Source organism: Eulemur rufifrons, chromosome 17 (genome assembly GCF_041146395.1).
Source record: "Eulemur rufifrons isolate Redbay chromosome 17, OSU_ERuf_1, whole genome shotgun sequence".
Classification (NCBI taxonomy): Eukaryota; Metazoa; Chordata; class Mammalia; order Primates; family Lemuridae; genus Eulemur; species Eulemur rufifrons.
The window spans coordinates 79508556-79530402 of record NC_090999.1 but is presented as its reverse complement, the minus strand read 5'-3'; the positions used below and the strand labels follow the sequence as shown (position 1 = coordinate 79530402).

The following is a 21847-nucleotide window of genomic DNA, read 5'->3' as shown; positions in this document are numbered from 1 at the left end:
ATAATGTTTGGCACATCACAGCCACTATATAGATGTGTGTAAACCAGATGAATTAATGGATAAACAGCTCTGCTCATGTCATAGCTTTGCCTAGCATTGCTCTCCCCGCAGCTGCAGTCCCAGGATTACTCTGGAGTGACTGTTACTCTGCTACTCTGACTTCCTTTCCTCAGAATTACTCATGAGGGATGGCATGCCAGGATCTCATTGGTAACAGATGTTAGATCACTGGTATAACAAGCAATTGCTAATGGCTACCACATTTTGCACTAGAGTGAAACAATAAAATGTCTATACAATTTTAAATGTCTCCTTACAGAATAAAAGGAGATATCATCATCAGATGCTCGATCAAGTCACTGATTGGCTCTTTTCTCCCACTTTTCATGGGTCTGATCATTTCTTTTATTTATTTATTTATTTATTTATTAAACTTGTCTGGAGCCATCGCACAGAAAATCTAATAACTATACAGACCCTGTCGGCAGGAACCATGTGTTTTGATGTGTGTGACTATCTATGGGTCTGACCATTTCTTCCACTAGGGAAATACTGGCAGACTGGAAGATGAGGGTTAAACAGTGGGGCTTTCCCCCACTGTTTAATTTTTTCCACTGTTAGTATTTATGAATTTATTATATAATATATTAATAGCAAAATTATGAGTCAACCGTGAGACCGCTGCTTCCCCAACTCCTACTGGATCTGGGAGAGGAGGAGAGAAAAGCTAATGGAGTTGAAAAGGATTTGCCAATAGAGTGGAGGGTGACTGGTAAAGAGAAAACAAATGATATGTGACAAAAACATAGTCAAATTCAGAAGTTTTTACTGATATAGCTTTTTCTTCAGTGATGAGAAAAATATAAATACTAGGTTAAGATACTAAAGTTTCTTTCAAACTCTCAATGATACGTATCAAATGTTGATATGGTTATGATCCACCATGAGATCCATAAAGCCTGGACCTGATCTATCTCAGTTCCTGGTGTATCTGCAGTACCTAGTAGATAGTAGGTGCTCAGTGAATAGCTGTTAAATGAATGAATCAATAGATAGTAAACACTGATGACTAATTAGCCTTCTTTAAATAAATGTAAAACCTTTAACAAATTATATCTAAATAATTAGGTACAATATTATTGAGAAGGGCCTTTAAGTGTGGAGAAATACTTTCTGGAATCTATTTTATACTTGACAAAAACAGCACTATTTCTTGGTCTCAAACTAAGTCACCTTGAAAAATCTAACTATGTCCAATTGTCCTCTGTTGAAAGGTCATACCTGGGCTGTCTACACCAAGTAATTATTGAGATAATTTTTTTTTTTTTTTTTTTTTTTTTTGAGACAGAGTCTCACTCTGTTGCCCGGGCTAGAGTGAGTGCCGTGGCGTCAGCCTAGCTCACAGCAACCTCAAACTCCTGGGCTCAAGCAATCCTCCTGCCTCAGCCTCCCGAGTAGCTGGGACTACAGGCATGCACCACCATGCCCGGCTAATTTTTTGTATATATATATTTTAGTTATCCATATAATTTCTTTCTATTTTTAGTAGAGACGGAGTCTCACTCTTGCTCAGGCTGGTCTCGAACTCCTGACCTCGAGCGATCCACCCGCCTTGGCCTCCCAGAGTGCTAGGATTACAGGCGTGAGCCACCGCGCCCGGCCGATAATTTTTACTAGTAATATCCTAAGTAATTGCTTAACTTTTCACTTTCCTCTGTCAGTGTAGATGCAATCTAAATAAAATATATAAACTGACACTGGTCTTCAGTTCAAGGTGATGTTTAAGAAATTTTCCTCTGAATTAATACAAATTGGAAAAGTGATTTGAGGTAACTATAAAAAATAATTTATTTAAAAAGATTACTCTAAAATTAGTAAGGCCGGGCGCAGTGGATCATTTGAGCTCAGGAGTTCGAGACCAGCCTGAGCAAGAGGGAGACACCATCTTTACTAAAAAAAAAAAAAAAAGAAAAATAGAAAGAAATTATCTGGACAACTAAAAATATATATAGAAAAAATTAGCTGGGCATGGTGGTGCATGCCTGTAGTCCCAGCTACTCAGGAGGCTGAGGCAGTACAATCGCTTGAGACCAGGAGTTTGAGGTTGCTGTGAGCTAGACTGACACCAACAGCACTCTAGCCTGGGCAACAGAGTGAGACTCTGTCTCAAAAAAGAAAAAACTTAAATTAAGCCAATGTTGATTTCTGTTAATTTATCAAGGTAATGTAAGGTTTCTTTGAAGTAGCCGGCGCCAGAGAAAGAAAGACAAGCAGAGTTGAAAGGGATAAGTAAAGAGGCTTTATTGGAGCGCTCCTGGGTGGGGGTAACGAGTCCCTGAGAGAGGGACCCGGGCAAGCCTCACGGGACCCATGGAGTAGGAACCAGAGAAGCCGCCCCGCCCAGGAGTCTGAGTGGGTTTATATAGGTTCTTAGGGCTGGGGGATGGGAGCTTCTTTGGCCAGGAGATGTCAGTGGGAGGAATGAGGAATTTCTTTGTTTCAGCTTTGGGGCAGGTATTGAGGGATAGGAGGGGCTTCTTCTTTTTCATTAGGGAGGGGAGGGGTACCTGCCACCAGCCTTACATTCCAGCCTTTTAGTGATAATGGGGTGCCGTGGTCTTTCTGGCTACTTCCTGCTTTTGAGGGGCGTAGAGGGGGCTATGGGCCGGAGTTGGCCGGTGGAGGGGTGACTGGAAGAGGAGAGTAGGGATGAAGAAGCATCTGGTTTACTGTTTTTCTGGATAATTTTTGCAGGCAGCATTGGAGAAACTGAGCCAGAGAAGTCAGTTGTCTCTGCAGGGAAGTTAGTGACGTGGACATGGTTTCTAGGGATAGCTGTAGGCGATCTGCAAAGTCTGGGGCAGAAATGACACTGTGGCCCAGGACACCTCCTGCAAGTCCTGAGGAATATAGAGTTAATTGAGCGAGGACCATGACAGGGAAACAAGGACCTGGGGTGGATGTATTGACGTAGTGGGTAAGTGTTCCGTTGTACCAGAAGAACTGTTCTGGAGCAGAAGAGGTGGTCGTGGTCACAGTATGGTTAGTAAGACAGCGTCCATGAAGTTGTAGGTTGGGGTCAGTGAGGGTGATGAGAAAGTATATGTGATCTGTATAAGGTTGGCCTTGGGCTTAGGTTCCCATAGGGGAACTCGAGTGAGCGGAGTGGAGCATGAGGGACCCAATGAGGGAGTCTCTTAGGGGTTAGAAAAGTTTAGGGGAACAGCGGCCAGTAGGGGGTCGCTGAAGGGAGGCACAGAGGAAACAGTGGGAGACATTAGAGATTATTTTAGAGGAGTTTTAAGAAGGCGAGGGTATGTTGAATAATATTTAGCCAGGAGGTAAGAGGGGGATGTTTAGGGCAGGAGGAAAGTTGTCCTGCTAGAGTTTGTTCTGCTTTCAGAATATTGATAGATATTTGAACCTGTGTCTGGTGGGCCAGGACGTATTCACGGCTGACGTGAATAGTCACCGAAGGGTAATAGTCATGTATTTTTCAGTATACTTTGCCTGTGACTTTAATTTCCCAACGTTGGTCTCAAGGGTCGAGGATATCTGTGTGAGAGATATCTGAGTCGGTCTCTGGAGGCTGAGGTAGATATCTGTCTGCGTGGGCCCGGAGAAGTTGTCTGAGGAGGGAGAGATATGGGAGATAGGAGGCCAAAGGTGGGGGCTGGGCTGGAAGATGGTGGTTAATGAGAAAAGGCTGGCCATACATGAGTTCGAAAGGGCAAAGTTAGGTAGGATGTCGAGGGGCTGCCCTGATCCGGGTGAGAGCTAAGGGCAAAAAGTCAAGCCATGATTGGCGGGTCTCAATAATGAGTTTGGTGAGGTGGTCTTTGATTAATCTGTTAGCCCTTTTGACCTTTCCTGAGGACTGCGGCCTGTAGGGAACATGAAGCTTCCACTCGACATGGAGAGCCTCACAGACCTGATGAACGACCTTAGAAGCAAAAGCAAGGCCATTGTCAGAATGAATGGAGGAAAGAAGGCTGAAGCATGGGTTAATTTCAGTAATGAGAGTGGAGGCAACAACAGCAGCAGTTTCATTGGCAGTGGGAAAGGCTTCAACCCATCCCGTAAAGGTATTTACCAGTGTTAAAAGATATTTGAAATGCCCGTGAGGTGACATATAAGTGAAATCGACCTGCCAGTCTTGTCCGGGGAGGTGACCACGCATCTGGTGGGTGGATACAGGGGGTTTGAAGCCCCCTTGAGGGTTAAGAGAGGCACAGATATCACAGTTCGAGCAAACAGTTTTGATGAGAGAATATAGGGCAGGGTGTGAAAATAGAGGCCTTAAGAGGTGGGAGAGGCCCTTAGTGCCAATATGAAGTGAAGAGTGGACCTGGCCAACGAGTTCTAGGGCCTGTGCCTTAGGGAGAGCCAGCTTGCCGTCCTTTGGAAGGACCTACCCTTTGGTGGTGGTTGATCCTCCTTGGGCGAGAAGGCTGTCACGCTCCTCTGGAGTGTAGCGAGGCTGGAGGGAAGGAATGGAAAGGAAAAGAAGAGGAACTGGACTAGGATGTTTTGGGGATGTTAGACTATGGGCAACAGTATCAGCATAGTTGTGTCCCTTAGCGACGGGGGACTCGTCCATCCGGTGTCCCTTGCAGTGTGTGATAGCTAATTGGGTGGGTAACTGAAGGGCCTCGAGGAGACGGGAGATAAGGATGGCGTTAGTAACAGGGGAGCCCTTGGTGGAGAGAAAGCCCCGTTCTCTCCATATGGCAGCATGGCAGTGAGCTATCATAAACACATATTTCGAGTCCATGTAAATATTTACACTCCTGCCTTGGGCTAGGTATAAGGCTCGGGTGAGAGCAATGAGTTCTGCCTTTTGGGAGGTGGTGCCCTCCAAAGTCGGGAGGCTTCTATTACCTGGGAGGCTTGTAAGAGAGAGTCTCGAAGTTTTAGGAATGCGCGGCAGACAGCCTGAGGGTTTAACAGAGGGCCAGCAGAGGCATCACGTGCTGCCTCATAGAGGGGTTTGGCAAGGAGAGAGAAGTTGGGGATCTAGTGTCAGAGGAAACCAATAAATCTAAGGAAGGTTAGAATTTGTTCCACAGTGGTAGGAGGCTGGAGGTCGCAGAAGGCCTGCTGGCGATCAACAGTGAGATGACAGGAAGTGGGGGTGAGACTAAGTCTAAGGTAAGTGACAGTAGGCTTAGACAGCTGAACTTTGGAGGGGGACACCCGGTAGCCCTTAGAGGCAAGGAAGTTGAGTAGAGAGGCAGTGTGTGTGCGGCTGTCGGAGTATGAGGGGCTGCAGAGTAATAAATCGTCCACATAGTGGAGGACAGTGCTTGGTTGTAAGGGGCATTGAAGGAGATCTTGGGTGAGAGCCTGACCAAAGAAGTGGGGGCTGTCCCTGAACCCCTGGGGCAGGATAGTCCAAGTGAGTTGTCAAGACATGTTCGTGTCGGGATCTTCTCATGTAAAGGCAAAGAGATGGTGGCTGGCTGGGTCTAAAGGAATGGTAAAGAAAGCGTCCTTGAGGTCCAGGACAGAAAAATGGGTGGTGGAGGGTGGAACATGAGAGAGTAAAATGTAGGGATTAGGCACCACAGGGTATATGGGGACAACTGCCTTGTTAATGAGTCTGAAGTCCTGGACTAGCCTGTAGGAGCCATTTGGCTTCTTTACCGGGAGAATGGTGTGTTATAGGGAGAGTCGGTCGGAATTAAAAGTTTTCCGCACAGAAGACGTTCTATGATGGGTTTTAGACCTCTGCGGTGGGTTGGTGAAATAGGGAACTGTGGCTGGGAAGGGTAGAATGAGGGCTCCTTGAGTCGAATGAGGACGGGGGTGTGGTGTGTGGCCACCACTGGGGTGGAGGTGTCCCAAACCTGGGGGTCTACCAGTTCTGGTGGGAGGGGGTATGTAGGACTCAGTAAAGCAGGAGAGGCTGTGGGCAGAGCTGAGGAATGTGGAGAGAGAGAGAGAGAGAGAGAGAAGAAGCAGGGCAGAAGTTCCGGAGGAAAGGTGGAAGGTGGTTCCCAGGGGAGGACTGAGTAATAAAGTGAGTTGCAAGGACAGCAGTCCCCGCGGGGGAGGTAGGCTCTAGGCGGGTATATTGGATAAGGGTGTCTGTAGGGTGTCTGAGAAAGGCTGCGGGGTTTTTATCTGCCTTTTGAGTGATTTCCCTGAGTTTGTCATAATTTACAGCACGGTGGGCGGGGGCCTGGAGGCCGGCAAGGACACACTGCAACAGGTGGTCCCTCTGCTGCCCAGATGTGTTCCTTTTTATCAGTAGTAAGGGTAGAGGATAGTATAATAAAAATATCATGCCAGGTAAGGTCATATGTCTGGGTCAAGTAACGGAATTTTTGGTGTAGGCTGTAGGGTCATTAGAAAACGAACTTAGGCAGTTTTTTAATCTGAGAAAGGTCAGGAAGGGAGAAGGGAGCATGTACGCGTACAAGCCCTTTGGCGTCTATCACCTCCCATAATGGACAGAGGAGGGGCTGGTCCGAGGGGTTTGCGTGGGAGCGAGTGTGCTGGCTGACCCGAGACGTCGGCACTAGCGGCTGGGTGGTGTGGAAGGATGGGCGGGCGCCTGTGGGTATGGTGGAGGTAGAGTTGGGGGGGCAGGGCTGAGGGAGTCGGGTGGATAGGAGAAAGCAGAAGGGGCGTCTGAAGAGACGTCTGGTGGAGAGTTAGAGGGAGAAGAGGTGGAGGGGGGTGGGGGATCCAGCACAAGGAGGACCTGTGCGGGGTGACAGGTCAGACAGAGAGAAGGACGGGAGCGCAAACAGAAAAAGGCTTGGACGTATGGGATCTCCGACTATTTGCCATTCCTGCAACAAAAGTTATCAAGGTCTTGCAGAATATTGAAATTGGAAGTCCCATTTTCAGGCCATTGGGAGCCATTGTCCAATTTATGCATTGTCCAGGCATCGTTGCAGTAAAGAATGAGGCACTTGGGCCGGATGCCTAAATCCAGGGCCTTCAGATTGGCCAGCAGACACCCCAGGGGCATCTCTTGGGGAATTTTGGTCACCCATGTCACCTCAACCCGGATGGGGAAACAGCCAGGAACAGTATCCTGGCTACGGAGGCAGCGAAAGTCTGGGGGGACATCTCCGCCCGAGACTAGTGTGCCGGCACGGAAAGGGGTGAGAGGAATACAGGCGTCCCCGAATAGCCTCAGCCCCTGGAATGGGGGAGCCTCTGACGTGGGCCCACGGTTTAACGGACAGGGAACAGCTTCCCAGAGGGAATGGACGCTCCTGGGGGATCCGGGTTGGGATAACATGGGGTGACTCACTCAGGCTGAGGTCGTCAATCAGAGACTGGAAGGCAGTCAGCGGAGGTCCCGGTCTGGAAAGTGATAGTTCTCGGAAGGGGGTGGTGCAGCCAAACGCCCCTCCCGGTTTCGGCACCAAATGTAAGGTTTCTTTGAAGTAGCCGGCACCAGAGAAAGAAAGACGAGCAGAGTTGAAAGGGATAAGTAAAGAGGCTTTATTGGGGCACTCCCGGGTGGGGGTAACAAGTCCCCGAGAGAGGGACCCGGGCGAGCCTCACAGGACCCACAGAGTGGGACCCAGAGAAGCCGCCTTGCCTAGAAGTCTGAGTGGGTTTATATGGGTTCTTAGGGCTGGGGGATGGGAGCTTCTTTGGCCAGGAGATGTCGGTGAGGAGTAAGGAGTTTCTTTGTTTCAGCTTTGGGGCGGGTATTGAGGAATAGGAGGGACTTCTTTTTTCATTAGGGAAGGGAGGGGTACCTGCCACCAGCCTTACAGGTAACTACCTATCTTTCACTTAATTTTGCACTTAAGTCTCTGTGGCTTATTCAGGATATTTTCATCTAGTCCAAATCATGGCATTGTTTAACACTCAATAAAGGTTGTGAACTTGATATCAAATAATCTAAGTATAAAGGTCTTCCTACATGTTAAATACACAAGTTGTAAGTAATCACATTCCCAAAGAATCCAGAAATGGGGACTCCTGCTTTAATCCTTTTCAGATGCCAGTGTGTTGGGCTATAAACATACCAAATACACATGTGTTACAGACTGGGCGTATTGTGTTAAACATCAATTCAGTTACTATTGAGCAAAATTAGAAGTTACAGTTCTAACTACTGATGTTTCTAAATCAAAACTATTTGCATAAGAATGATCATCAAAAGTATCAAATTAGAGGCTCATTTATGACTTTCAGCAAATTTTATAAAGCTGGTTAAGATGATACAGTTGGTGCTATGTGGAGACAATATACAAGATAATTTTTTTTTTCCAGAGACAGTCTCGCTCCCCCCCCCCCCCCACCGTAGACTGCTGTGACATCATCATAGCACACTGCAACCTCAAACTCCTGGGCTCAAGCGATCCTCCTGCTTCCAGCTCCTGAGTAGCTGGGACTACAGGTGCATATCACCATTCCTGGCTAATTTTTTCTATTTTTGGTAGAGATAGGGTCTCACTGTTGCTCAGGCTGATCTTGAACTCCTGACCTCAAGTGATCCTCCTGCCTTGGGCTCCCAGAGTGCTAGGATTACAGGTGTGAGCCACTGCACCCGGACCACCATAATTTTTTTTAAACTAATGAATTCTTATTTTTAGCAGGGTGTTTTTGTGATGGTGGTGGACAGATAAAGAGTTGTTAGAAACAAAGGTGTGAATAAAACAAAAAAATAAGCCTGTCTCCCTAAACCTTATTTCAAATCTTCCAATACTAGCTAGTTATAAATCTCCATCAGCATCAATTTTAGAGAGACCATCCTGAATAATAAAGCAGAAGGTTCTGTGGTCAAGTCATTCTCTCCTCACTGCATGGCAGAGCTCATCATAAAGCAAAAGCTATTTATGTATTCAAAGGAAGAGGCACGTCCTCAAGTCAACCAGTGTGGTCATGGCATGACTGATGTCCAGGAGCTGCAAGAGCGTGGGCCAAAACTCATCCAAAAAAGGCTGAAAGTCAGAGACCAAGGAGAGACAAGAAGCATTAGGAGACTGCTAAGTGACAAAGCTGCATAAATCAGCTTGCTGCATGTCAGAACAGCTTGACTTTGACCTGACACACATTTTTAGGTCAGTTCCTTGCCCTCATCTATGCAGGCCTGGAGGGTCCATTTCCTTTGGCCACAGGTTAGTCCAAGGGTCCTAGACAAAACTAGGAAATAAGGGATTTTGTTGCACTACTTTATGCCTTGGGAAAGCCCACTTCTTTAATCCCCAGGCACCTGTCGCCCCAACCCTCTCAAAATGTGCTCTCAGAGCCTCATACACACAAATTGCCTAACACAAAATAGATGCTGCAAGCACACATTTTCATTTCTCCTCCTCTATCCGATAGTCAAATTACTGATGAAAATGTGCTCTTATTCCTAGAGTATTTTGATTTTCACAGACACTAAATCCTTGAAGCAAAGGACTGGAACAAGATAGTGGAATTTTAGGCATAAACTCCTATGACTGTCTACTTCATTCATGTACAGGTCTTTCAGATTAGCTAAAACTTCTTCAGCACTCATGAGGCTAGGTACTCCGTGAAATGCCTTACATGGAGTATCTCATTCATTCCAGCGACCATATAGCAGCAGCTTTTCGCTCCTGAGCTCGGTAGCAAAGGAATAATTACTCGAAACAGTGTTTAGAGAGAAGAGGAGAGACCAAAAATCTGAAGGAGAAAATGGCCACCCCAGCTAAGGTCCTCTTAGCTGCACACGTGCAGAAGGTCAGGGCTGTTTGCTAATTTAACAACTTCCATACAGCTGACCTTTGCACACAGCAAACAAGCAGCTTGGGGCAGGTGTTTTCTCCTGACCCTTCATTCAACCTGCTCACATTCTTTCCATCCATCCATCCTTTCTTCTAGGCCCAGCCCTCACATGTCCCCCTTTTGTTTATTTAAAATTAGAGATGGAGTGTGAGTAGGAGAAAGATGTAAGCTTCAGCCAGTGTCTTTCCATAATGGCGTTGGGAGGTCAATTGGCAGATCTGTAGTCCTAGAAAGTAAACGAGACAGAAACCAAATACGCCAGAAAAGTGTTCCCCAGGATAGGAGGAGCCCCTAGTTGTGTCATCATAGCTGAGGCCTGTGTGTCTAGTTGTTTCAATTGACCCCCCCGTGACCCTGGGCACTGTCATGGTGTTACGTGTCTGTCACAGTGGGACCCCCCCCCATCGGTGGCGGCTGGAGGGAGAGACGTTTCATTTGTGGAATAAGCTCATGATATAGGTGAACGCGTTTGGAAGGGAACCACTGGGACCTGTAGAGGTTTGAACACAAACATACCGTCTTCCCATGTTAACTCAATTACAATCAAAGGCCAATCTCTTGGAATTGACAACGGCTGGGGGAGGCCGGATTGTAGCGGTCCCATCGGGACTATAATAGCATTAAGAGCTCTTAGGTCCTATAGTAAATGCCAATTATGGTTCTTTTTAGGTATGACGAATACAGGAGTGTTCCATGGACTCGGAAGGTTCTATGTGTCCCACTTTAAGTTGGTCCTGGACAAGAGATTTTAAGTGTTTTAATTTATCCTGCTTAATGGGCCACTACTCTATCCAGATGGGGGAGTTAGTAGTCCACTGTAAAGGTGTGGGTCGTATTGGATGTACCCTAATGAAAAGGCTGGGTAGTTAGAAGATTCCATTGTTTTAGCAAATCTTGTCCCCATAAAGATTGGCCTTCTCGTAGGTGATGCTGAAAAGTGTATGGTTTACCAGGGGAGGAATAGAGAGCCCCTTTGAGAGGGAGGAGGAGGAGGAGGTAACTGCTCCTCCTATCGAACTGCAGAAGGCAATGGAGAGACTGGCTCAGGATTCACGAATTTTACGGCAGGGGACGCTGGCTCCTCTGGCAGAGCAGGCAGAGGAGGAGGAGCGGTTCCGTAGGAACAGGTGAGGGAGTTGGCCTGTTCGCACCAGGGTAATCCTAGCACTCTGGGAGGCCGAGGCGGGCGGATTGTTTGAGCTCAGGAGTTCGAGACCAGCCTGAGCAAGAGCGAGACCCCACCTCTACTAAAAATAGAAAGAAATTACATGGACAGCTAAAAATATATATAGAAAAATTAGCCAGGCATTGTGGTGCATGCCTGTAGTCCCAGCTACTCGGGAGGCTGAGGCAGGAGGATGGCTTAAGCCCAGGAGTCTGAGGTTGCTGTGAGCTAGGCTGACGCCACGGCACTCACTCTAGCCCGGGCAACAGAGTCAGACTCTGTCTCAAAAAAAACCCTTCTTTTCTTGCTCCCAGAGTTCTAAATCTAATGTGCCCTCATCTGGGAACCAGGGGCAATGCTGTCTTACTGCGCAGGAGTTGTTGTACAGCTTTTGGTTCCACAGAACACTGGGCAGCCTTTGAGAGTCGTTGCAAAGTGCGCAGATACATTCGCTGATCTTTTGTCAGGTGCTGCCTCCTGTTAGAAACCCCTTTCTGAACCCAGGTGTGTCAGTCCCTTTCCCAAAGCAGCGGGCGGGACTGTCTCTTACCGGGATGATTCCCCTTGTAGGCCAGATGAGGAAAACGATCACTGGACACACAGATTCTTGGGTCACGTCGGGAGTCGCCGCTTACAGCGGTCACTTTTCGCTCCTGAGCTCGGTAGCGAAGGAGCAAGTACTCGAAACACTTAGTGTTTAGAGACGAGGGAAGAGACCAAAATCTGAAGGAGAAAATGGCCTCCTCAGCTAACTTCCTCCCCGTATTTATTTCCAAGGACACGTGCAAAAGGTCAGGGCTGTTTGCTAATTTCTTTAACAACTTCCATACAGGTGGAAGTTTGCACTCAGCAAACAAGAAGCTTTGGGCAGGTGTTTTCGCCTGTCCTGTCATTCACCCTGCTCACGTTCCTTCCATCCATCCATCCATCCTTTCTTCTAGGCCCAGCCCCCACACAACCACACGAGGTAGATACTAACATTATCCTTGCTTTGGAGGCTGAGAACATTCCCAAGAGTGCACAGCCAGTAAGTGGTGGGGCCAGGGCATCTGCTCTGGGGCCTGTGCCTTAACCCTGTGCCATGTCCGGGGTTGGCCCTTCATGTGACAGAAGGGACTACAGCCTATCCGATCTCAACATGTTGGTTACTTCCAAGGACCTTGAGGCTGGTTATTGTCCCCTACGTAAGGCCAGTGTGATAGGCAGAATAATGACCCTCTGTCCCCAGCCGAAGATGTCCATCCCCTAATATCCAGAACCTGTAAATATGGGACTTTGCAGGTTACAGACCTTAAAATGGGGGAGATTATCCTGGATTATCTGAGTGGGCCTGATCTAGTCACATGAGTCTTTAAAAGTGGAAGTAGAAGACAGATGGGTTAGAGAGATGAGACGAAAGAAAAAGGAAGAGAGATTTGAAGTATGAAAGGGACTTGATCCACCACTGCTGGCTTTGAAGATGAGGAAGGAAATGGGGACCTCAGTTGTACAACCACAACAAACTGAATTCTGCCAACAACCCAAATGAGCAAAGAAACCAGATCTTTCCTTGAGCCTCCAAAAAGGAACAAAGCCCTGCTGACAACAAACACCTTGATTTCAGTCCAGTGATACTGACACACAGAACTGTAAGACAATAAATTTGTATTATTTTAAGCCACCAAGTTTGTATTAATTTGTTGTGGTAGCAATATAAAACTAATACTAGTCAGTTTTTTATTCAAGTTATTGGGTTATTGAGTATGGAATGTCTGATTTCCTTAAGTACTAAGTTTGACAGTTGATATCTCTGACATTTGACTTTGATACTTCTTGTTGTTTTTATTGTGAAGGTACATCTTCATCCTTTCAAACGCACGTTTTAGCTTGTGATTATCTTTCAAAAAAAATTTTTAGAGCAATTTTTGTGAAACCATGGATAAGTAAAAAATTCGTGTTTTTTTAAATTTTATTTTATTTATTTACTTTTTTTGAGACAGAGTCTCACTCTGTTGCCCAGGCTAGAGTGCCGTGGCATCAGCCCAGCCCACAGCAACCTCGAACTCCTGGGCTTAAGCGATCCTTCTGCCTCAGCCTCCCGAGTAACTGGAACTACAGGCATGCGCCACCATGCCCGGCTAATTTTTTTCTATATATATTTTTAGCTGTCCAGATCATTTCTTTCTATTTTTTTTTATTAGAGATGGGGTCTCTCTCTTGCTCAGGCTGGTCTTGAACTCCTGACCTGGAGTAATCCTCCCGCTTCGGCCTCCCAGAGTGCTAGGATTATAGGCATGAGCCACCGTGCCTGGCCTTGTGTTGTTTTTTAACGTGAGTTCTGTCGTGGAACCAATGCAGCACAGACAGCTCGAAATATCAATGAAGTGTTTGGGAAGGATGTCGCTAATGGACACACAGTACATCGATGGTTTGAGAAGTTTTGTTCTGGTGATTTTAGTCTTGAAACTGAGCCATGTGGGTGACCGGAGACCAAAGTGGATAATGATGAGCTGAAAGCTCTCGTGGAAGTGAGTCTCAGCCTATGCTTGAAATAGCAGCAAGGTTTGATGTTACTAGTCCAACAATATTGGGCCATTTGAAACACATGGGCAAGGTAAAAAAGCTGGATAGATGGGTACAACATGAATTAAACAGAGAAGAGAAATCATCTGGAAGCTTGCCTTTCTTTGCTGTCACGAATAAAGGTGAACCATTTCTACACTGTATTGTTACATGTGATGAAAAATGGATTCTTTTTGACAATCACAAGCATTTGGCACAATGGTTGGATAAAGATGAAGTGCCGAAACACAGTCCAAAACCAAAAATGTTCATCAAAAAAAAGCTGATGGTGTCTGTTTGGTGGTCCAGCACTGGTATTATCCACTACAGCTTCATGAAACCTGGTTAATCCATTACAGCAGATGTCTACTGCAACCAACTGGACAAAATGATGAGGATGCTTGAGATCGGTCAATAGAGACGGGTCTCTTGGAAGACCGTATGTCACAAAAAACAACACTGCTCAAATTACAGCAGCTAGACTTGGAAACTTTCTATCATCCACTGTGTTCACCAGAACTTGCACCAACTGACTATTACTTCTTGTAGGCTTTGGACCACTTTTTGCAAGGAAAAATACTCAATTCTCAACAAGCTGTGGAAAACGCCTTTCACAATTTCATGGCTACTTCCTCTCTAGGCTTCTTGGCTGCTGGGATAAACAAGTTACTGTTAAGATTGAAAAACTGTGGACAGTTCAGGCACATACTTTGATTAATTGTACTACTTCTTTGAGATATAATAAACTACACTTTTGATTCGAAATTGGGCATTTCATATTTAATGACCTAATAACTAAATTTCCCCGATATCTCATCATGAAGGAAAGTGCCCCAAATTGTCTGACTCCTAGTTCTTCTCTTACATGGAAAGAAAGGCAAAATGGCATGCCACCCTGTAGGCTATTAGGCAAATCTGGATTGTTCTCTGTGGGCCAGTAAAAACACTGTACCATCCCAGTATGTAGTCCAAACCCCAGACTTTGTCTGGAACTGGACTGACTGGTCTTCAACATAGAAAACAACTTGTCAATGGCTTATTTTCTACTACTTGTCCTTTGTGCAGGTGACATTAGAGAAACAAAAGAGTAAAATAAACGGAACTTTTATAGCTGGTGAAAATCTCTAGATTTATTTGCAATAATAATGACATTTAATATTAACATTAAATATAGTATTTAATTTCAGAATAATAATACTTTGCTAAACTAAAGGATATTCCTAGGTTGGTTTGTTCTCAATTGTCAGCAGTAATTTTCTAAAATTCAACTTCCTATCTGATAAATGGAGAAATATAATAAAATACTTTGTCCACATTTTCAGTACTATGTTTAAGAATAAGACAAATGACGCAAACAATTTCCACATTTTATTTCCTTTAATACTCTTTCTTAAATTACATTCAGCCTCTACATTTTCCTCCCATCGTCTGGCAAGTCTATGTCTCAGGTTTTGTTTACTTTGTCTTTTTCCCTTTTTATTTCAATGACATGTCATCATAAGCCTCTCCTGGCAGAGGGAGGGGTGTGTGCCAACAGGGCTGCGCCTGCAGGGGCTGAGGGCCTGCTGGCTGCCTCCTCGGGGCCACGCTCCAATAAACGCCAGGGCACCCTACAAATGCGGGGGTGGGGGAGGGAAGGAAGAGATTATCTGGCAGATTATGTCCTACCACCTTTCCCTAGCATAAATGAGAGCTAGAACACAAGTGCATTATGACGTTAAGTCATTGGGAAATTATCTTACTCTGAAGAAACAGCTCATGCAGAGCAAAAGTGACCTGATCCCAGGTGCCCCGCAGAATTTTGTTCTCTAGCTCATGGAAGGCATAGTAATAATATTTGCCTTATCCCAAGTCACTTTCCTTTTAGAAATTGCCAAAGTCAACCTGCTCCAGGCCAGCCTTCTCCATGGCCTCCCAGACACAGACCTGGTCTGTCCCGTTCCCAGGTCTAAGAGCATCTGGCACAGCGGATATACTGGATCAGGAAGAGTGAGTGAGTGGTCGGAGACCTAAGGCAGGGTTCTGAGCCACTGCCCCGCTTCTCTCATCTCTGAAAGAGTCTAAAGCTTGTCGTGCTGACTAGATAAGCTAGGGTCCCACACTCCCCCAATCTGATTATAATTACCTAAAGGCAAAAATTATGTAATATTTCTCTATCTCAATTTCAGCACCCAGCTGTATTTTTTAAAATTTCTTATTTAACAATCACATTTTGTGTCAGGCACTCTTCTAAAAACTTTACAAATAGTAACCCATTTAATCATCATGAGAGTCCTGTGAAATAGGTACTACTGTTACCCCTGTTTTAGTGACGAGGGAACAGAGGCACAGAGAGCTTATGTAACTTGCCCAAAGTCACACAGCTGAATGGTGGAGCTGGGATGTAGCCCATTCAGACTAGATCCAGAGACAGCGCTCCACACACTCTGCCTTACTATGCTGCCTCACCTTACAGTGTCTGGTTGAATGATGGAGGAAAGAAGAACTTCGGAATCGAAGTCAGGAGAAAATTGGGAAGGGAGTGATATTTACACAAAAGAAATCCAAATGACTAGCATGTTTCCAGATACTCCATGCATAGCTGATGTAGTACAAATGTTGCCACCACTGCATGAAATACAGTGATAAAAACCTAGATTGATTTGAATACCTAACTTAAAAGGATTTTGCTCCCTGGCTAAAAATACATACATACATAAATAAATAAATAAAACTATCAAATTGTGAATCACTTTACTCAAAAACAACCCTACCTTTGGGTGTGAGTAATCACTGTACTCAGTGGGAAAGTATACAAACTCACACGTGGTTAAAAGTGCAAAAACCAGCTGTTTTGCTAGCCAGTTATATTCGTTTGCTAGGGCTGCTGTAACACAGTACCATAAGCTGGGTGGCATAAATGGCAGGAATTTATTGTCTCACAAGTCCTAGAGGCTAGAAGTCCATGATCAAGGTGCTAGCAGGGTTGGTTCCTTCTGAGGGCTGTTCCAGACCTTTCTCCCTGGCTCGCAGGTGACCTCCCTGTGTCCCTTCACATCACCCCCCTCTATGTGTGTCTGTCTCTGTGTCCAAATTTCCCCTTTTTATAAGGACATCAGTCATATTGGACAGAGGCCCACCCTAATGAGCTCACTTAATTTGATTACCTCTGTTAAGACCCCATCTCCAAATCAGATCACATTCTGAGGGACTGGGGGTTCGGACTCCAACATATCTTCTTTGAGGAGCAGGATGTAATTCAACCCATAATAGCAGTGTAACACAGGGGTAAGAGCCTGGGTCTGAATTCTAGCTCTGCTGTTTATTAATTGTGAGACCTTTCTGTACCTCATGTCTTTCCCTTAAATGAGGATGAGACAAGTAGTATCTCCCTCATACTGTTGTAAGAATTAAATGAGCAGGGAATATATTAATAGTTCCTGTAGTATTCAGAATGCTGGGAGGTACAATAAATGCTAGCTAGTCATTCATTCAGCAAATAGTTATTGAATACCTGCTAAATGCTAGGCACTGTTTGAGGTGCTTGAAATACAGAAGCAAATAAAATAGGCAAAAATGCCTACCATCATGGAGCTCACAATCTAGTGGGGAAAGGAAGACAATTTAAAAATTAGAACATATAAAATGTCAGACAGTAATAAATGCTATGGAGAAAAATTAAGCAAGACAAGGGCTATAGACCACTGGGAATTGCAGTTTTGGATTAGGGATGCCATTTGAATAAAACCTGAATAATAGAAGCAGACAGTTCAATGGTTATCTGGGGAAAAAGGCTTTCTAGATAGAGCAGGGTTTCTGCACCTAATGACGTTTGGGGCTAGGTAGTTCTTTGTTGTTAGGGGCCGTCCTGTGCGTCGTAGGATGTTTAGCAGCAGCACTGGTCTCTACCCACTAGATGTTAGTAGCAATCTCCTCCACACCCCCTCCAAGTGTGACAATCTGTCTGGCAGCTAAAATGTCTCTAGAGGGGAGCAATGTGTCCCTGGTTGAGAACCACTGAAATATTATATAAGAAAAGTGAAAGCCCTCTGGGCGTTCATTTAGCTCATTTGAGATACAGCAAGGATGCGGGCACTAACAGGTGACATCAGAAAGGGGAGGGATGAACCACATCATCTATGACCTTGAGGCCATTCTTTAGGCAGATGGGAAGCCACTGCGGGTAAAGAGCAAAACGATAGCACACCTTGACAGATATTTTTCAAAGATTCAGCCAGGCATGGTGGCTCATGCCTGTAATTCCAGCACTTTGGGAAGTCGAGGAGGGAGGACTGCTTGAGACTAGGAGTTTGAGACCAGCCTGAGCAAGATGGCAAGACCCGTCTCTACAAAAAATAGAAAAATTAGCTGGGTGTAGTGATGCATGCTTGTAGTCCCAGCTACTCAGGAGGATGAGACAGGAGGATCACTTGGGGGCAGGAGTTTGAGGTTGCAGTGAGCTATGATGATGCCACTGCACTCTAGCTTGGGCAACAGAGTGAGATCCTGTTTCTAGATAGATAAATTCCCCTGGCTGCCACATTGAGAATTAACTGTAGGTGAAAAGACAGCAGAGTTGTTTAATTCTTCACTGATTTGGATGGGTGGTGGTGGGGGCAGCTGAGACAGTTGAGCTAAGAACCTCTGGGGAAGAAAAGAGGAAGGATAATTAGCATAAAAGGAAAAAGCTAGGAGTGGGCAAGACAATTTTTTTTTTCGAAAGCGAAAGCGGAAGGCAGTAGGTAATTAAGTCAACGCCAAAGGGAAGAGGGGTTGTGTAGGAAGAAGAGAGAATGTTCGGGGCCAGTTTGTGTGTAGAGCCTTGAATACTCTATCAAGGAATTAAGAGCTCCAGTCTATCAGTAATGCGGAGCTTTTGATGCTTAAGCAATGACAGACATTCGGCGGCAGTGTGCAGACAAAAGAAAGAAATTTTAAAAGGCGTGTCCTGAAATAATATGGGTGAGAGAGAACAAAAGCCTAGGCCGAGGAGGAGGAAGACCATGGAGGAAGCAGAGTGAGGGCCTACCCTAAGGCTTGGACCTTAGGCAAGCCCATCATGAAAAGGTTTAAGAATCGAAGTACTTTTTTTGGAAAAGGTATAGCCCGTGTGTTAGATTTCTTCAAGGGTCTTTTCAAGCAGAGTATGGTGTGTAGGTGAGAAAAACTATACAGAGCTCTGGCAAAGAGGAAGAAAGCAGGCCTGCACCCAAAGAGTTCTTTCAAGAGGGTTATACATTTCAATCTTTAGATTAAAAATGCTTTAGCAGTGTTAGCGCAGCAGTGTAGGTACACCAAACCAGTCCCACTAGATTGCAGGCGGCAGCAACAAGGACGCCTGCCTCCTCCTCTCCGCCTGCTTTTTGCAATAGTCTGATTTGACAAAGGAGCCCACGTCCCCTCTCCACTCTCTTGTGCCCCCCGATGGATTAAGGCTACTAACAGTTCCGGCCACCTTCCAGCTGCCGGGGAGGCGCAGGCCCAGCCACCGCCCGGGTGTGGCGCCTGCCGCGCGGCGCGGGGCGGAGAGGGGAGAGGGGACCGCGGCGGCAGGGCGGGGCGAGCAGAGGGCCTGCGCGGGGAGGGACGCGTAGACGCGCCGCTGTCCCCGCCCGGTGCCGCAGACGCCCCCGCCTCCGCCCCCGTCCCAGTCAACCCCGCTCGCGTCCACCCGGCAGTAGGAGCAGCCCCGGGCGGCGGCGCGACGGTCCCCGCCATGTCTGCGGCCATGAGGGAGAGGTTTGACCGGTTCCTGCACGAGAAGAACTGCATGACTGACCTCTTGGCCAAGCTCGAGGCCAAAACCGGCGTGAACCGGAGCTTCATCGCGCTTGGTGGGTGGCCGGGGGTCGCAGTCGCTCGCTCCGCCTGGGGAGCCGCCGCTGCACCAGCTGCTGGGGAAGGAAGCGGGAAAAGGGGTCGGGAAAGGCGGAGTCGGTGACAGAAGGGGCCAGCGGCATCCTCGGGGACCGAGCTGTGTGCCCAGAAAGCCCAGGGAGCGGAGACCCCGCCGGAGCGGCCTGGGTTGGGGGCAGGGGTGTCGCGGGCCTGTGCCCCCGGGCAGGGTGGCTGGGAGGGCGGGGGCGACTCCTGGGCACGGGGAACGGGACAGGACAGGCGCTGACGTGTCTGCCCCGTGGCCGGGCGCGGTGTCACTGTGGTCCTGCGCTGGTTTGGCTCGGAGCGGCTGGGGGCCCTGCAGGAGGGCGCGTGGGCGCGGTGGCGGAGGTACCGGGTGCGCCCAGACCCTCAGTGGGGCTCTGCGGGAGAAGGGGTGTCTCCTCGGGAGGGCGGGGGTGCGGGCTGGGGCGGAAATTCGGGCCTCTCCCGCTCCTCGGCGGAGCCGGCCTTACCGGCTGGTGCGCCCAGCGCGGGCCCCCGCGCAGGGAGAGCGGGGGCGCCCGGCCTCCGCAGATCGCCCCGGGCGCCCGGGGTTGGCCCTGCGGGAGGGCGGTAAGGCAGAAGAGTGGGGGCTGCCAGAGATTCCTAGACCCAAGGGAGAGCCCCACGGGGCCCAAGCTCCGTGAGGTTTGTTTTTCTTGCTCCTTTTATCAAGTCGGGAGGAAAACGCCTAGAACAGGCCAAGCCTCGCCGTGTGGGTGGCAGCAGTCCCGCTTGAGCGCCTTTCGTGCTTCCCGACCCACTTCTCTCTCTTCCTGGTCTCCAGGTGTCATCGGACTGGTGGCCTTGTACCTGGTGTTCGGTTATGGAGCCTCTCTCCTCTGCAATCTGATAGGATTTGGCTACCCAGCCTACATCTCGTAAGTGGCTCACCTTCGGCCATCCCTTGCCCCCTCCGGGGCTGCTGCTGTAGCAGACTGAATATCCCCAGTCCCCGAGAGACGAGTAATAGCACTAGAAGGCTGTATTGACTGCTTAAAGTTACACATTTTGCAACCTTAACTTGTCCTGATCTCCTGATGACTAGGCGAAAGGTCATTTTTCATCAGATTATGCTGGCGGTGCCATTGTGCCTTTGCACGGATACTCAAATTGAAAAGCGTTACAACTCCCTCGTCCTGCCTTTACTGGTGGGGCGATCAATCTCAATAGGTAGAGGAACAAGGCCGGGCGCGGTGGCTCACGCCTGTAATCCTAGCACTCTGGATCGCTCAAGGTCAGGAGTTCGAGACCAGCCTGAGCAAGAGTGAGACCCCCGTCTCTACTAAAAATAGAAAGAAATTATCTGGCCAACTAAAATATATATAGAAAAAATTAGCCGGGCATGGTGGCACATGCCTGTAGTCCCAGCTACTCGGGAGGCTGAGGCGGTAGGATCGCTTGAGCCCAGGAGTTTGAGGTTGCTGTGAGCTAGGCTGATGCCACGGCACTCACTCTAGCCTGGGCAACAAAGCGAGACTCTGTCTCAAAAAAAAAATAAATAAAATAAAATAAAAAATAAATAAAAAACAAATAGGTAGAGGAACTGATTGCTTCTCTCTAGTAATTATTATAACGCGCATTTCCCCGTATATTTATGTACATAGATAGTAAAACCCCATCAATTAGGACTTCTTCAATTCAGTCACTAAATTATGTTAGTTAATTCAGACACTGGGGAGAATTATGTCTTCTTGATTTTGAAAAAGGTCAATTATTACAGGCAAACTTGGGGAAATGCTTATTACCCTAGTATAAAAACAAAAATCAACCCTATAAAATGCATTTATAATATAGCTCCTTGGTTATATAAATGACTCATTTATGTAATTAAACTAAATTAAAAATGAATCAGTTAGGATCTGAATTTACTACTAATTGCAGTTGTTTGTATTCTACAGTGTGTTTATTTTGAAAATATTCTACAATTTCATTTTTTCCATTTGTTCAACAAAGAGGAATTATTTCTCTCTACAGATGAATTTTGTTTTACTTCTACAGCTCATCCCAAGAAAGCTACTGGATTTTATGTCATTCAGTCTCTGCCACTTTCTTCAACTGTAGGGCAAAAAAAAAAAAAAAAAAAAAGGGAAGAAAAAATGTTCAATTAGGAGGCCAAGACACACAATACATTATTACACTTTGAGTCTATCACTGGTCAGGCTAGAATTTAACATATGACTAGAAGGGAAGAAAAATGTTTTAGAAACTAGTTTTGATTTGAACAGTTAAGGTATAATTACATAAGTATTTGTAAATGAAACTCTTTTATCTTTAAAATCAATACAGGATTCATGACCATAAAGAAATTAAGTGAAAATTGGTCTCTGTGGGTACTTGGACTTTTCTCTCCCTAAAATCGTGGTTCTCAGCCTTGGTTGTCCATTGGAGTCATTTGAGGAGCTTTAAAAAATACCCCTCCTGGTCTGGGACCAGCATTCCCATAGATTCTTATGTAATTGGTCTAGAGTGTGGCCTGGGTTTGGAGATTTTTAAAGGCTCCTCAATCTTTTTTAATTTTTAAAGGATTCTATTGTGCAGTCAATGTTGAGA

At 46.6% G+C, this 21847-nt stretch overlaps 1 protein-coding gene and 1 non-coding gene across 2 annotated transcripts in view; one reads left to right on the top strand and one right to left on the bottom strand.

The window, feature by feature from the left end:
• Nucleotides 1-433: 433 nt before the first annotated feature.
• On the bottom strand, nucleotides 434-542 carry LOC138398536 (small Cajal body-specific RNA 14). The gene has a single exon (XR_011236014.1). It is a non-coding gene; the product is annotated as a small Cajal body-specific RNA 14 (non-coding RNA).
• Nucleotides 543-19002: 18460 nt separating this feature from the next.
• The window catches only part of REEP5 (receptor accessory protein 5), a 38492-nt gene continuing 35647 nt past the window's right edge, over nucleotides 19003-21847 (top strand). Inside the window, exons 1-2 of the mRNA XM_069492837.1 lie at nucleotides 19003-19248; nucleotides 20082-20175. Of these exons, the coding sequence (XP_069348938.1) occupies nucleotides 19131-19248; nucleotides 20082-20175 (212 nt within the window). The 5' untranslated portion in view covers nucleotides 19003-19130. The remainder of the gene's footprint in view (nucleotides 19249-20081; nucleotides 20176-21847) is intronic.